The sequence below is a fragment of the Cydia splendana genome, chromosome Z, assembly GCF_910591565.1.
Source record: "Cydia splendana chromosome Z, ilCydSple1.2, whole genome shotgun sequence".
In the NCBI taxonomy this organism is placed as follows: Eukaryota; Metazoa; Arthropoda; class Insecta; order Lepidoptera; family Tortricidae; genus Cydia; species Cydia splendana.
Window position 1 is genome coordinate 12,451,930 of NC_085987.1, and position 14,802 is coordinate 12,466,731.

At 39.4% G+C, this 14,802-nt stretch overlaps 3 protein-coding genes across 4 annotated transcripts in view; 2 read left to right on the top strand and 1 right to left on the bottom strand.

Moving 5' to 3' along the window:
* LOC134804657 (S-formylglutathione hydrolase) overlaps positions 1 to 474 on the top strand; it is a 352,602-nt gene extending 352,128 nt beyond the window's left edge. The window contains exon 6 of the mRNA XM_063777768.1: positions 464 to 474. The gene's annotated coding sequence lies outside the window, so the exon portion shown is untranslated. The remainder of the gene's footprint in view (positions 1 to 463) is intronic.
* Positions 1 to 14,802, top strand: part of LOC134804651 (transcription termination factor 5, mitochondrial-like) — a 23,913-nt gene continuing 9,111 nt past the window's right edge. The window contains exons 1-8 of one of the 2 annotated variants that reach the window (XM_063777761.1): positions 1 to 290; positions 615 to 852; positions 1,267 to 1,427; positions 2,148 to 2,488; positions 2,666 to 2,797; positions 2,891 to 3,009; positions 3,453 to 3,704; positions 4,388 to 4,628. In XM_063777761.1, the coding sequence (XP_063633831.1) occupies positions 197 to 290; positions 615 to 852; positions 1,267 to 1,427; positions 2,148 to 2,488; positions 2,666 to 2,797; positions 2,891 to 3,009; positions 3,453 to 3,704; positions 4,388 to 4,619 (1,569 nt within the window). In that variant the 5' untranslated portion in view covers positions 1 to 196 and the 3' untranslated portion in view covers positions 4,620 to 4,628. Of the gene's footprint in view, positions 291 to 614; positions 853 to 1,266; positions 1,428 to 2,147; positions 2,489 to 2,665; positions 2,798 to 2,890; positions 3,010 to 3,452; positions 3,705 to 4,387; positions 4,677 to 14,802 lie in introns of those variants that run through there. The other variant, XM_063777760.1, reaches the window with a different exon arrangement.
* Positions 5,782 to 14,774, bottom strand: LOC134804655 (retinal homeobox protein Rx-like). The gene is made up of 3 exons (XM_063777765.1): positions 13,665 to 14,774; positions 9,406 to 9,529; positions 5,782 to 9,314 (listed from the first exon to the last, which is right to left on the bottom strand). Exons 1-3 carry the CDS (start codon positions 14,021 to 14,023, stop codon positions 8,691 to 8,693), a joined length of 1,107 nt encoding a protein of 368 aa, XP_063633835.1. The 5' UTR covers positions 14,024 to 14,774; the 3' UTR covers positions 5,782 to 8,690.

Consider the following 14,802-nt stretch of genomic DNA (forward strand, 5'->3'; position numbering starts at 1 on the left):
TTTGTATGGAATTTGGAATTATTGCATTGTAATTTCCACTTGTTGCTAGATTTCTAGATCAAAATTCTATGTATTCAATTGCCGATGCGGATATCTCGATCTTTTAATGTTTTGCACAAAATATTTACTTACAGCTAAATTTTATATATAATAAAACCGGCCAATACAATTAGAACGGTTTTGATCGCAATTAAAGATGAAAACGACATTTTTAGCACCTCTACTCGGCTATAATTTAAAAAGATACTACCATGGGATTCCATTTTATGACTTTTATCAATACACTACTGGTAAGCTGCACTGTTTTTATTATTTTAAATTAATTACAATATGTATTTACAAATACTTCATCAATTTTCGACGAAACCTAATGTCACCTGGGGCATAGTCCCCAAACACTGGCCGAATTTCCCCGCTGTATAGTTAAGCTCAGCCTTTGGGCAAAATATGACCCTGCTCGTAGGTTGCCAGACACCCCAACAAGTTTTCAGCTGCACTTGTAAATATTATTTTAGGTTGTAGCCACACAGATTTCACATTTATATGTTTTATTCATGAAATATATGCATAAAGGTATAGTAACTTTTTTGATGTAAATTTTTATTTCTTCTCAGGTGAATCATTGTCACAATACATGATGAACAAACTGAGGACAAAAAATCCTACTTTAGATACCCTGAGTCGAGAGCAACTGCATTGCTCACTTCAAATACTAAAAAAGTTTGGTGTAGACCCACTAGACGCCTGTTCCAACCCACATGTGTTCTGTATGAATCCAATATCATTAGACAACTATGGAGAAATACTGAAAGAATGTAGATTTGCCTATATTGCACCTAAACATCTAATAAGGTAGGCATTCTAATATATTTTATATACTATGACTATTACAAAGGTTTTTTCCAAAATTAATATTACTGTTATTGGAATTCCAAATACTGTGAAAACATTATGTAAGTGTGGTGTGTATTATGATAAAATGTTTTTCTTTAACTTTATGAAGTTTTTTAGACAAGACAAATTATCAGAGCTTGGCGGGGGTGAGCTATTTGCCTTATAATATGACGTAAGACATGTCAAATTATAAGGTAAATGGCTCACCCCCGCCGAGCTCTGCAAATTATGCTTGATATTATACTGGCCAAAACATAAGAAGTCCAACATAGCAACATTTCTTATGTATTTTACTAGATAATTTATATTTCTACACTCAATTGTTTATTATAACTACCTATTAAAATCATATATTATTATTATTAAAATCAGGTATCACACACTAGTGAGATCCCGAACAATAGCACACCACAAAAAGGAGGGACTAATAAGAGATGACATCCAATTGGAGGAAGTCTTACTAAACTGTTTCCAAGAGTGGCCGTCTAGTCAAAAGAAAACACATGGTTTTGATGATTCTACTACATCTATTTGTAAGTAAATCAAGTTTATCAGTGATTGGTGTTTGAGTATGCCATTTCTTCTTCTTCCTCGCGTTATCCCGGCATTTTGCCACGGCTCATTGGAACCTGGGATCCGCTTGACAACTAATCCCAAGAATTGACGTAGGCACTAGTTTTTACGAAAGTGACTGCCATCAGACCTTCCAACCCAGAGAGGAAACTAGGCCTTATTGGGATTAGTCCGGTTTCCTCACGATGTTTTCCTTCACCGAAAAGCAACTGGTAAATATCAAATGATATTTCGTACATAAGTTCCGAAAAACACATTGGAGTACGAGCCGGGGTTTGAACCCGCGACCTCTGGATTGAAAGTCGCACGCTCTTTAACCGCTAGGCCACCAGCACTTAAGGCAGTCATTTCTAAACTAGTAAAAAAGCAGTATTTGACCAGGTTGTTTTTGTTTGTTGTCACCCAACCTACTCTTTATACAAACACAGGGATTGGCAAACTTTTAAAGAGAAGACCCAACCCCAGTAGAATAGAAATCAACAGCTTTAGGAATGTTAAAGAAGCAATCTATAAAAGTGGTTTTGACTGGTTTGAGTCTTCTAAGTGTGGATTGTTTGGGTGTCTTGAAGAGCTTCAATTGCAGGTCCAAAGAGTTGCATGCTTCTCTTCAGCTGTGGTTTGCCAATCCCTAATGGATATATACAAGTTGTTATAGTAATTATTTTATATTTAATTTTCAGTATCTGTTAGATTGAGTGTCTTGGAAAGCTATCTCACCTGGAAGCTGTCTATAACACCTGAGGAGTTCAAGAAATATTGCAAAAACTATTTGCCTTTAAAACACAAACCAATGAGTGACATACAAGAAGCATTGCACTTAGCCGAGAAAGAAATCAATTTCGACCTCCAAACAATAAGAAGAAATGGTTTTGTCATATCAGCAGATCCTATAAACACAAAACTGATTTTAGAAAATGTTACATCTTTGGCTGGCCTAGACATCCGAGAAGTAATCCGCATAGAACCTGCAATTCTGAAGAATAATTACAATGCTCTGTTGGAAATTAGAGATATTCTGGAAGTATGTGCACAACACACTTTGTGTTATTTTATTTAAACAAGCCTTTTTATTCTAATTTCAGTTGATAATTTTAACAAACATTTGTGTTAGTGTAATTAGCAAAAGTATTCTGAAATTTCTGAATACTTGGTTTGTCTATATGTATTTCTAATGTAGGATAATGTACTATATTTATAGGAGTATAGAATAGCACTAGAGGCTCAACAAAGATGTTTGAAGGTGTTCTGCATGCGCCCAGCCACTGTGCGCGAGAGGTTGGACGAGTTACAAAACCAAAAGGAATACAATATTTTATCAACCAACCCAAGAGTGAGTCACATAAATTAAATGTAGTAAACAATTAATTCTATATTTTCATAATTAATTGCCATTATATGTATTTGTTCTCTTTAATAATTACAGGTGCTATCGATGGTGATACACAAGCGTAAAATGATGAGCCGACTTAGTAAAATACAAGCAGCTAAGAAACAGTGTTTTAGTCTCAATCATCTGGTTTCCTCTAGCAAAGTATTCAATGAGTAAGTGACTCTTCTTCTTCCTCGCGTTATCCCGGCATTTTTGCCACGGCTCATGGGAGCCTGGGGTCCGCATTGCCAACTAATCCCATGATTTGACGTAGGCACTAGTTTTTACGAAAGCGACTGCCATCTGGCCTTCCAACCCAGAGGGGAAACTAGGCCTTGTTGGAATTAGTCCAATGAGTAAGTGACTAACAGTAATTTATTTTATAGTCAATCTAACCATCTAAATTTTATTTTAAAATTACGTAAGCAATTGGGTGAGACAAGTTGCGGGTCTGTGGGATTCATAGAGTAAGAAATGGGGTTTAAGCAATGTTAATTACTTCAAAATAGGAGGTTCATGCTCCAAACATGTTGCTTACAACCTGCTATCCAAACGACCTGTACTTGGCTAGGTTGGCCGAATACGTTATACCTACTGATATATAATTTAATTACAGGTACATAAGCAGCTTTGGAAACAAAGTGTGCGGCCGAGACATCGCAGTACTGATAGTATCCTCCCTAACTGGAAACAATGAAATGTCGCAAAAATCGACAGAACCGTTGAAAGTTGTTTTAAGTAAATTGCGAAGACACAAGTTTTGGCTGCATGCTGCGTTAAATATTGTTGATGAAAATATTAAATATCTGCAACAAAGATTCCAAAACAAATTCATCATTAATAATTGTCAGTTGTTATTATATCCTGTGTAAGTATCTGTGTAAATATTAGATCGAACTTGTTGATCATTTAATGATGCCAAATTACTTTGCCTTATTTGGTCAAATACCTATTCGTGTACGTCTCTTCCTTGTCACAAAAAGCCCAGCGAGTTGAGAGGCTGAACTTTGCTGCACTTTCTACATTAACAATGTATCATTCATACCTCTTCTATAGACAATGAAAACAAATAATACATTAGTGGCATAATCGCAATTATTTAAATAAAAACTCCGACTTCTGTGTAGGGAGTATTACTGCAATGTTCTGCCGCCAGAGCGCAGCACTTCGTTGTTTGTAAACCATAGAGTAACTTATACATAGTCGGCCTTAAACAGTTTTTTGACAAGTTTTACCGAAGTTTTTACAGTGACACTGATGCATCAAGGCGCTTTGGTTACAGGTAGCCTACCGCGAAACGCGAAAATCGAATACGCAAGAGTGATAGAGAGGCAGAAACGGAACTTTTAATATTCGTGTTTCGCGGTAGGCCCTGTGATACTGCTTTCGACGCCCTCTACGCAGAGTATGCGTTATATTCCCTATTGATCAATGTTTTAAAATCGAGAAGCCAATTGGTGCCCTACATCACCTACATGAATTTCTATGATTTAATCTTAGTACAAAATTGTTCCCTTGAATGAGTACGTAATTCAATAATGATATTTTCAGATTGGATATAAAGCAATACGTAGAACAGCTGCTGGCGTTGCGCAGCGGCGCCCCGGCCACAGGCGCCGTGAAACTGGACGGGTTCTACAACAACCTGAGGTGCGGAGAGCTCACTGACGACCAAATACTCAGCCTCGCACTCTACGAGATAGAGAAAAAGTACCACTTCAGTGGAGATGGCATCTGGGCTCGACAAGACGGTGTCAGGATAGAGACCACATCCGCCAGTTGACCTTTGCCTGTTAGTACATTTATTTAATTTACCATATTAAGGGCCACTTGCACTTTTCACTAACCCGGGGTTAACCGGGAGCTACCATGGTTACCAGTACAGTTTGACACTGGGTTAACGGTTTAACCGGTTGACCCCGAGTTAGTGGGGTGGTGCTAAGAGTTATAGGAATGAACTGAAATATTTGTGCCTTATTTTGCCAGGTTGAGGCAAATACTTAAGTAAAAACTGATTTCGGGTGGCCTCAAAAATAGATATCGATAGTAAACTTAATAGGTTGGCGTCAATAATATAATACCTTAATAGGAGCTGTATTTGAATGTGATTACACCTATTGTTTTGTTATGGGTAGGTACTAAATAATTATTAATTGTATTGACCGCTGACACCTGAAATAATATATTTTATTATATTTTTAATTTTTTTTTGGAGATCCAACAGCTATGACATTAACATAGAAATTATAGTAGATAAAGGAAGTTAATTATCTCTGTACTCACTAGTACATGAGATACCATTTTTAGCTTTCTTTCAAAGAACGAGCAGTAATTATTCTAAAATGAAGCAATATTTTGACGGCAATTACAGTAAAAAATATATTTAAACTTTGCATTCTATGTAGAATCTTAGATAAACCGGGGATATTCATAAACGTCTTCTAAAGCTGACAAGCCGATAATAATCGTTTGTCCCTTTCCATCATACCAATACCTACGTCAGAAAGGGACAAACGATTATAATCGGCTTGTCAACTTTAGTAAACGTTTATGAATAAGAGGGTTAGCGTTTACCCCTGTTGCATTCTAAAGGGACGTTGCGTCCGCTTTGGCAACGTAATCCCAGACATAAGTTTTTACGAAAGTGGATTCCATCCTGACCTTCCATCCTAGAGGAGAAACTAGGCCTTATTGTGATTAGTTCAGTTATAGGAAATAGTTACTTATGCACTAGTAGCTCTGTGAGCTGTACCTATTCTACCTTAATTTCACGAGAATCGGTTGAAAAATGCGCCCTGTAAAGAACAGCTCGACAGACCAACGGAAGAATTTTTGTCCAAGATAAAACGGAGACCCTTCACTCACTCTTCGGGTTCGCTTGGTCAATAATATACAAAATATCAGGAAGGAGCCGAAAAATATTTTATTTATAAATAAAAGACTCGTTTAAGCACATCATTAATATTATTGAACATTCCTGTAAATCTACGGTCTGGCGTCACCATTTGCGATCTCTCAAACGTCGTGCATTAAATTTTAATCCATTATTGCTTTTAAAATCTTAAGCTAAAAATATTTATGAATGTAAACATAGACATGCAGAAAGTAAAAACGTAATAATAATGTATAGCTACGGTTACATACTCTTCCCTTAAATAATATTTGTTTATCCTACTTAACTATGTCGTTTAAAGTAAAAACTTTGTATAAAAGTACTAACAATCTACCTATTATTACCTTTTCTTCATTAACAATTCGTCAATTAATTAACTACATCAAACAAGGAGATCTGTTTTATTTTTTTGAGTGTACAAATATTGTATAATGATTTTTTTACTCTGCCACTTTTACTTAAATTAATATATGTAAATGATATAAACTAAACCTATAAAACTTACAAATCCATACATTTCTTTATATGTATAATATTAATAGTCTTCTATTGCTAAATATCTTTGCATAATTGTAAATATGCATTTGATTGAAAAGTCAAACGTCATTAGGTAGATCTTAAACGGTTGGCACACTTTATTCACGTAATTTCCTAATATTTACATTTATGACTCTTATCTACAATTAAATCATTACTGTTCTTTGGCTCTTTTAGCTGTAGACTTGTTAAAAAAAGGCAAGTTAAAGAAAAAAGTAGCATTATAATACAAATATTTGGTAATCATCCCAGCAACAGTAGGTACGTCCTACTAATTACGAAGCACCCACCACTACGCCCATTATATAACTTACTTCGTTTTTTAGCATTAGAAAAAAGGTAAACAATCTTGACGTGTCTTTTTGTTTGAAAAACAATTTTTAAAAATTAGTACCTAATACGTACATTCTTTATATAAGATAAGTAATAGTTATGAAAGCAAAAGAATGTAAATGGTCGTATGTGATTTATAATTGTTACATTTTTGCTGTGACTTATAATATTCAAAAGCGTTTTTCAATCCGGGAGTGCTGGCAGAAGTGAAAACTCAACGACATTGTAACTCAAAATATTAATAACGGCGCCATCTAGTGCAAAATGTCTGCAGCACTATGTATAATTGAGGTTAACGCCATCTAGCGTTATTTCGTCGCATTACTTGAAACCCCTAAGCACATCACTGTGAATACTAGAGTTATATCAAAGACATATGTAACTCCGTATAAGATGAATAAAGTCTAAGGAAAAAACGTGCCTCGGAAGTCAAGAAAAAGTCATTCTCAGACAGATGGCGCATACACCTTTGGCCTATCCTCGGCTAGATGGCGTGACGACACCGTTTCATATTTAACAATTTTAACACATAGGTAGATATCAGTGAATGAACATGGGTCAAAATGATATAAAAATAATAAAATCATTTATCCATATATATTAATTTTTTGATAGTTTTATACGTTTTCATTTTGAGTTTTGGTCGTGTGTCGATAGATGGCAGTAAATTTACTGTGACTACAAAATTTACTATGACAGGACCCCTCTATACTATCTATTCTCTTTGGTTATATTAATACCAGTTTGAGGGAAACTCACCAGATGGCATTTAAATCAAAAAAGAAAAACACAATGACACACGTGACGTCACGCAAGCGCCCTGCGCCGCCTAAACGAAACAGCAGGCTCAGGCATACATTTTCGCCGCGCGGTAGAAAGAGAGGGTTACGTCTTACGGTCACGTGACACCTGCTACGAGTTTAACAATTTTTCCCCATCACAAAAAGTGCTCAGCGCCGCTAAAGAAGTTTTCACTTCAAAAAGATAGGTACATACGTCAAGATCGCTTACCTTCTTTCTAATGCAAAAAAAACGAACTATGATTATTACATAAAGGCTTTGTAACTGTTCTAAACATTACTAGGACTGAAAAACATAAGAAGTTAGAAAATACTTAATTTATGTTTGCCAATTCAGCTAATCGTGACAATAAAACAATGCAACAATAGTAACTACCTTAATAAGTTGTTCAAGTAAAAAACGGCTAACTTACAATAGTAAAAGTGGAATAATATATTATCTATACTAGCATGTGTTAGCCGGAGGCTTTTGTCATCTAACTAATGATAAGTTTAACCTAGAGCAATAAGGCACAAGGAATGCACGAGGATATTTCGTATTACAAAATATCAACAATATCCAAACGAATTATTCAATTTTATAGCTGGTTATTTGTAATTAATGTTCCTAGATTCAATTGCACGATTGTGCTCACATCGAGCTTATTAGTAGAGGATAAAAAAAATACTATAGGTAAGGTGCAGGGGGACAATTGCGACTGCGGGATAATTTCAACTAATCGAATTATCTTCCATGTTTTACATTAGTCACACACAATACACACACACATCATTTTCGCTATCTGGACATGTATGACACTCTATTTAATAATGTAAAACATGGAAGATATTTCGATTAGTTGAAATTATCCCGCAGTCGAAATTGTCGCCCTGCACCTTACTCATTAATTAATTTTGTGTGTTGTATAAGTAAATATTTGATAATATTTCATTCATAATAATTGTAATAAATCGCAGCCTAATAATTTAATTTTTATATCTTAACTTACATAACTATCGAGTGCCTACTTTTATTACGATCAGGAAATAAAATGCTTTCTCATAGTTAATTAATAATTACATAACACGAGAACTGGGCCTAATCTACATAAAATCGTTTTACATTGCCGATAGGCCATGATAGGCCGATCATGGTTCTATCAGCAAAGGCTCGGCAGGCGCAGGCAGCTGCTAACCCGCGAACTGCCCTGTCAACTCGCGGCGCCAACGATATCATCGTACTCTTCGACTTAATTTAATACTCCTTTTCGAAATTATTCTTGTATCATGGATATTTTCGAAAAGGAGTATTTCAATTCAAAAAAGGGGGAAGTGCGGTGTACGGCTGGTGAGAGGTGGGCTCCACCTTGACAACGACGGGCTGTGCGAGGTCCGCGTGGCGCTCCGGCTCGTAGCCGGCGTGCTTGTCCGGGAAGTCGTCTGGCGCGGCGTAGCGCGGCGCCTCCTCGTGCAGCGCGCACGGCGGGTACTTGTCCTCGTGCTCGTGCGCGCGGTACTCCAGCTTGTCCTCGTGCGGCTCGAGCTGCGGCGAGTGCGCCGCCATCATCGGGTAGTCGCGCACGCCCAGCGGTGGCGGGCTGCCCTCACCGTACTCGTAGTGGCGCGGTGCGAACATTTGTCCGTCGTGCCCGTTCAGGACCGTGGTGTACGAGTACGCCGGCTGCGCGTTAAAGCCCGGGTAGCCGCCGCCGCCCGACGACAGCAGGTGGTGCGAGGGCAGCTCGTACGAGTGCTGGTAAGACCAGGAGTCGGCCGGCGCCGGCATGCCGTTCTGCGGGAAGGCGGGCAGGTTGCCGCCGATGCCGGAGAATCCGCCACCGAGGGTCGTGGAGCTCGGCGAACTTGAACCTATGTACCCAGTTTTCCGCGGAGGTTCGCGCTTTCGCCACTTCGCTCTTCTATTTTGGAACCATACCTAAAAGGAAAGTTAAGATTTAGATAATTGTTGCGTTATAAATAACGTCAGGACCGTTATTTTTGGTATAAGAAATAAAACTCGTATATACCTGTACTCTTGATTCAGACAGGCTAAGCTTAAGCGCGAGCTCCTCTCGCGCAAACACATCTGGGTAGGGCGCTCGCTCAAACGCCCGCTCTAGCTCCTCCAATTGATATGCCGTAAATGTTGTCCTGAGAACAATCATAAAAATAAAATTAGGTGCTGGTTTTCAATACCTACCTAAGTAGGTCGGTACCTGTAGGTACTGGCTACAAGTCGATTCACCACTATTAACGTGATAGAAAAAGCTAATCGTTTTGTTGATAACCGCCATAGCTTGGAATGTAATCAAATAATCACATAGAATCGTGCAGTTGCAGACTCGTAGTAATTAATAAAAAGAGTTAAATAGTTCAGCGTACAAAATGTATTACGACAGCATTTAAACAGCCAACAGGTCAACACGCACGAAACGTGGTCAATTAAAGGACCTGCATAAATATGAGCTCAATTAGATATTCACAAATAAATGGATGTTATCAGCGCATCCACCATCTGACGCGTGCAATATGGCTGCGGGCGCACGCGACGCGCGGAAATTGATTGAGCGTGAAACGAAATGTACCCCACGGACGAACACTAATTGCCTGCCTGCCAATAAAATTGAGAGTATAGCTATGCTATTCAATTTTACCACCCATATTACCCGTCGTAGTTGCTTTTTCGTAAGGAATGTTGCGAAATTCTTGTATGTACCTATACCAACATATTTAGGTACGTGACGATGGGTGTTTCTTTGAAATGAGAAAAAAGAAGATCCCTCAAAAACAAAGCAACTGTATCGTATTCTGTTCCCTTCAATCATCTCTCTCAAGTCACTCTGAGAACTGCTATCTAAATCAATTCCGACACTTATACTCGTACTAGTATCTACATAAAATATCAACATACCCTTATGTTCTGGACCGGGGTTAGACGACTGCGTGCATTACCCTATTAAGCTGCCCGGGCCGCAGCAGCCGAGATGGCCGGCGCGATAGAGCAATTGCCCTCCCGTCGACATACGGGTAATTAATTGCTCAGACGGTGTTGGCTACTGGGGTGTTATTCCGATCAAATGCCAAACACACGCTTAAGGCGAACCAGTATTAGCGTTCTCAAGCCCGTAGCAACTATGCATAATCGGAGATCTTACTGTTACTGGCGCGCAAGAATATAACAGCCCTCAACAAAACGCCTGTATCGGCGTATTGTTGGTGCGCGTTAAAATGTTGTTTGTTGTATTAGTTATCTTAGTCTTCGATCTTTTTGATTGTGCTAGTGATATCCATACCCTATTTCTTTGGCACCCCTTCCTCATTTCATAACATCTAACATTTCATAACGGCAACAGTTTCTTATTCAGGTAATGGTTTCCTTATTGATGGATGCAGGATTAGAACCTGACTTGCCATTCAAACTGTTCCTTTACTTAGCCCGCACTTGCAGGTACCTGTTTTTAGGGTTCCGTAGTCCACTATCAAGCCTTTTAAGTTTACGTACAAGTCAATGTCACGTGTGTTTAATATAAAATATCATGAAGACCGTCAAAACCAATTATTTTAAGAAGGTAATGCTTTCTAATGTGCCTCTGTCGTATTTATGATAAAGCAAAAAACCGTAAAAAAAAATAGGACGATAAAACTATTGTTGGTAAATTATAACACCCCGACAAGCTAAGCATTAAGAGGATAGTGGACGACCGCTTCTCCTACAAACCTAGTCTCCTTTTTCCTCCCTTGGTATTGACGTCATAGAAAATATTTTTACACAATTTATTGTATGTATGGGCGTTTGATTTTATTTCATTTTTAGGGTTTCGTACCCAATCAGTAAAAACGGGACCCTATTACTAAGACTCCACTGTCCGTCTGTCTGTCACCAGGCTGTATCTCAAGAACTGTGATAGCTAGACAGTTCTTTTGCCGCTATAACAACAAATACTAAAAAGTACGTAACCCTCGGTGGGCGCGTCCGACGCACACTTGTCCGGTTCTTTTAACAAGTTTTTAAATAAAAGCTAAATAAGGGCAAGTAAAATAACTTGCCCTGTTACTTTTTTTGTTAGTGTGGGTCAAATCTTGGAAGCTAAATTTGACCCACATCCCGATTTTCGATTAAGCTTAAATTTTGCATACATATGTAGGTAAATCAATGCAATATTATGATGACATGGAGCTGATCTGATGATGGAGACAGGAGATAACCATGGGAAAAAAGTCAATCAAAGGGGGTCGTTTACATACCTACTTACATCAAATTGCGTACAAATATTTTCTTTGATGTTATTACTATCCAGAGAGGAAAATGGGTTCTACATTTGCATGGAGAAACGGTCACGCGCAAAAAAATATGTTGCCTACTTTAAGAGCGATAATGTAGGTACATACAAATTATGTATTAATTTTCATCCACCCCGTTTTTCCTTATGTTGTCTAGTTTATAAGTTACCTATAGTTCGTTTTTTTTAGCATTAGAAATAAGGTAAACAATCTTGATGTGTCTTTTAATTGAAAAACACATTTTAAATATAAGTTACGGCAAATATGTAACAATGATGAATCTAATACGATCATTTATGTTCTTCTGCTTTCATAAGTAATAGTTATTGATTTTTAAAAAGCGTTTTTCAATTAAAAGACATGTCAAGATCGCTTACCTTCTTTCAAGTTCTTTCTAATGCTAAAAAAAACGAACTATATTATTGAGTCAATAAAATGTTGACGCAAAGGAATCCACCTACCATATGTTCTCATAATATGAAAATCATTGAATTAGCTATGCAAATAATATTAGGGTGCGTTGCGATGAGTGGAACACTTAAACAGGGGTCGCACGCGCCGCCATCGCCACCTGTGATCGCGCGGGCCAGCATTTCACCGGCACTGCACTGCAATTTCTATCGTGCTCGATTGGTCGTCAGATATATCGGGGCGTACAACGTGCTCACAAATATCTAAACACCAACTTATCTGCAAGGTTAATTTTTACAAAGAGATATCTTCAGAAGTCTTTAAAAATTGTTATACTATATGTTTATGCAATCAGTTGAATGCATAGCATTAGCACCGACCTAATATAATAATATTCATAATACTTATTGTTATACCCACTCATGGTTGCGTACTACAATTCAATGCTAAAATTGTAAGGGAAATCGCGTGACTAGAGTCCGTTTTTAAATATCAGTATCTCGGCTCACTCTCGGATTACGATACATATCCTTTAATTTTACCTTAGGGGCTATTCATAAATAACGTCATTTCAAATTAGGGGGGGGGGGGGGGGTCTGGACATCGGATGACGGTAGCACGACGTAGGAGGAAACGGGGTCATTCGAAGCATGATTTTTGGATGATTTTAGGGGGGGGGGGGGGGTCCAATATTGTCAAAAATCGATGACGTAATTTATGGACAGCCCCTTAATAGGTACAGTCAGCATCAGCAGCAATAGGATGAAATGAAACAGCGCACCATAAACATTTGACAACCTAGAATACTTTCATAAATAGAAATATATCGCTACACTACTACACACACTACTGTACTACCTACGTACCCGTTCAAAAGTATATGTCATAATCATAATGTTGGTAATTGATCTATAGGTATAGAAACACATAGGTACCTGTTTATTTTTGTTAAGTTATTTTATTAGAGAATGACGCGTTTATTTGGTAGAAACTTTTGACGAGTAGTCTAATTCGCTACTTTTGTACTTGTACTTGGCACTCTAACGTTAACTCTATTCGGTGGATATATCCTAAAATGCGCATTAGTCGTATAAAATTGTATATTATTATACTGATTGCGTGCAGTCGTGCACTCACTGGGTCTAATGCTGCACGTGTACGTATTGAATGCAATGGTATATTTGTATTAAATTGCTATTTTTTGGATTTTTCGTAGCTGAAATACCTACGCATTTTGACTCGAGCCGAAGATATTGTTCGTAGCGCGTAGCATGCTACGAAGACGCTTGTAGCCTTCACCGCGCTTACCCGCATCGAAGTTACACACAAAACTTTTTGACAATCTTAAAATACACATAATTATTTACTAACCTTGTACAAAATACGGTATAGTTAGGTATATAATTCTTATATATGTAGCTGGGTATATAATTCTTATATACCTAACTTTATATTCGCAATACTCGCAAAAGCAACAAAAATAACAAAATCGCGGCGCTTGGCAAAGTACTTCCATACGAAATGCATAAATTGAAAAGCAATGGATAGTTAGAAACAAGATAGAATATGGAAATCCGACGTGGTAGGTACTCACCTAGTTTTCTTTTTCTTGATGCCATTGTTGTCGTTTTTCTTCTTATCGCTCTTCTTGGTGGCGGTAGAGGGTGCGGGCGGGGGAGGCGGCGCGGGCGCCGGCGGGTGCGGCAGCGGCAGCGGGTGCTGCGACGCGTGCTCCGAGCCCTGCAGCAGCAGCGGCTCGTCCTTCCGCTTAGGATCGCCGAACACGGGCAGCTCGTCGCGGTACTGCAGCTCGCCGCCGGCGCCCACCACCACCTGCACGTGCCGCTCCTTGCCGAACTCGCCGAACATGTGCTCCTCGAAGCTGGGCTGTTCCATGGCTCCCCCTGGCTCGAAGGCGCACTCGTAGCGCGCGGTGTCCCCGCACACGTACATGTAGCCGTCGGCTGGCGGCGGGTGCGGGCCCGCTACCTCCGTTCCCACCTCGCTGGGCTCCGTCGCGGCGAGCTACCTGCCGCACCTCTAGCGTCCGCGTCTCCGACACCCGACACCGAGCTGCGACCGATTTATCGACTGCTATATTAAACAATTTGACTTCATTTAGTCGGGCCCTCGGGATCGACGAACGCGCGCGCCGTTCGTTTCGTCGCGTCCGTCCCGGTTAAGTGACTTTAATCAACTTTAACGAACTAACCGAATTTGCTCTACGGTTGGTCAATTTATATTATCATAATATGTCGCTCCGCACAGCTTTTGGGCCAATGAGTAGGGCTATGGAGACGCGCTGCGTGCGCGCGGATGCAGCATATTCGTTCGTAATGTTAGGTGGTAAGGGAGGGTTTGCGTTGCACACGCTGGGCGGTTAAGACCGCGGGTCGGAGGCGAGCGGGAGCCAATAGCGGGCCGGGAGAGCCACTCCCCCAGCCGGTCCCCCTCGAGCGCCGGCTGCGGGCTCGGTGCTGCCGCCGCGGACGAGGCGCACCATGCGGGATTCCCACAAGCACACCCGATATATTTGTTTGTCTCGATGGTATTGTGGGGCGCGAACACCCACATCATTATTGTAAAAGTCCATAGCACTTCATTGTAAATCCGTATCAGCGCAACTCATATGTCTCTTACATGATTTATAGCCGTGGGAACAGCGTTTAAGCACCTACATCATAATAGGCCATAATAATTGTCAAAAACTTGTTTTTGCAATTTTGAGTTTA

Bases quoted from the DNA above. Each gene is read 5' to 3' on its own strand.
- LOC134804655 (XM_063777765.1), bottom strand. From the start codon at position 14,023: ATGTACGTGTGCGGGGACACCGCGCGCTACGAGTGCGCCTTCGAGCCA. The intron at 9,530-13,664 runs GTGAGTACCTAC...GATTGTTCTCAG, and splicing joins ATCAAGAAAAAGAAAACTAG to GACAACATTTACGGCATATC. The intron at 9,315-9,405 runs GTATATACGAGT...CTTTCCTTTTAG, and splicing joins TGTCTGAATCAAGAGTACAG to GTATGGTTCCAAAATAGAAG.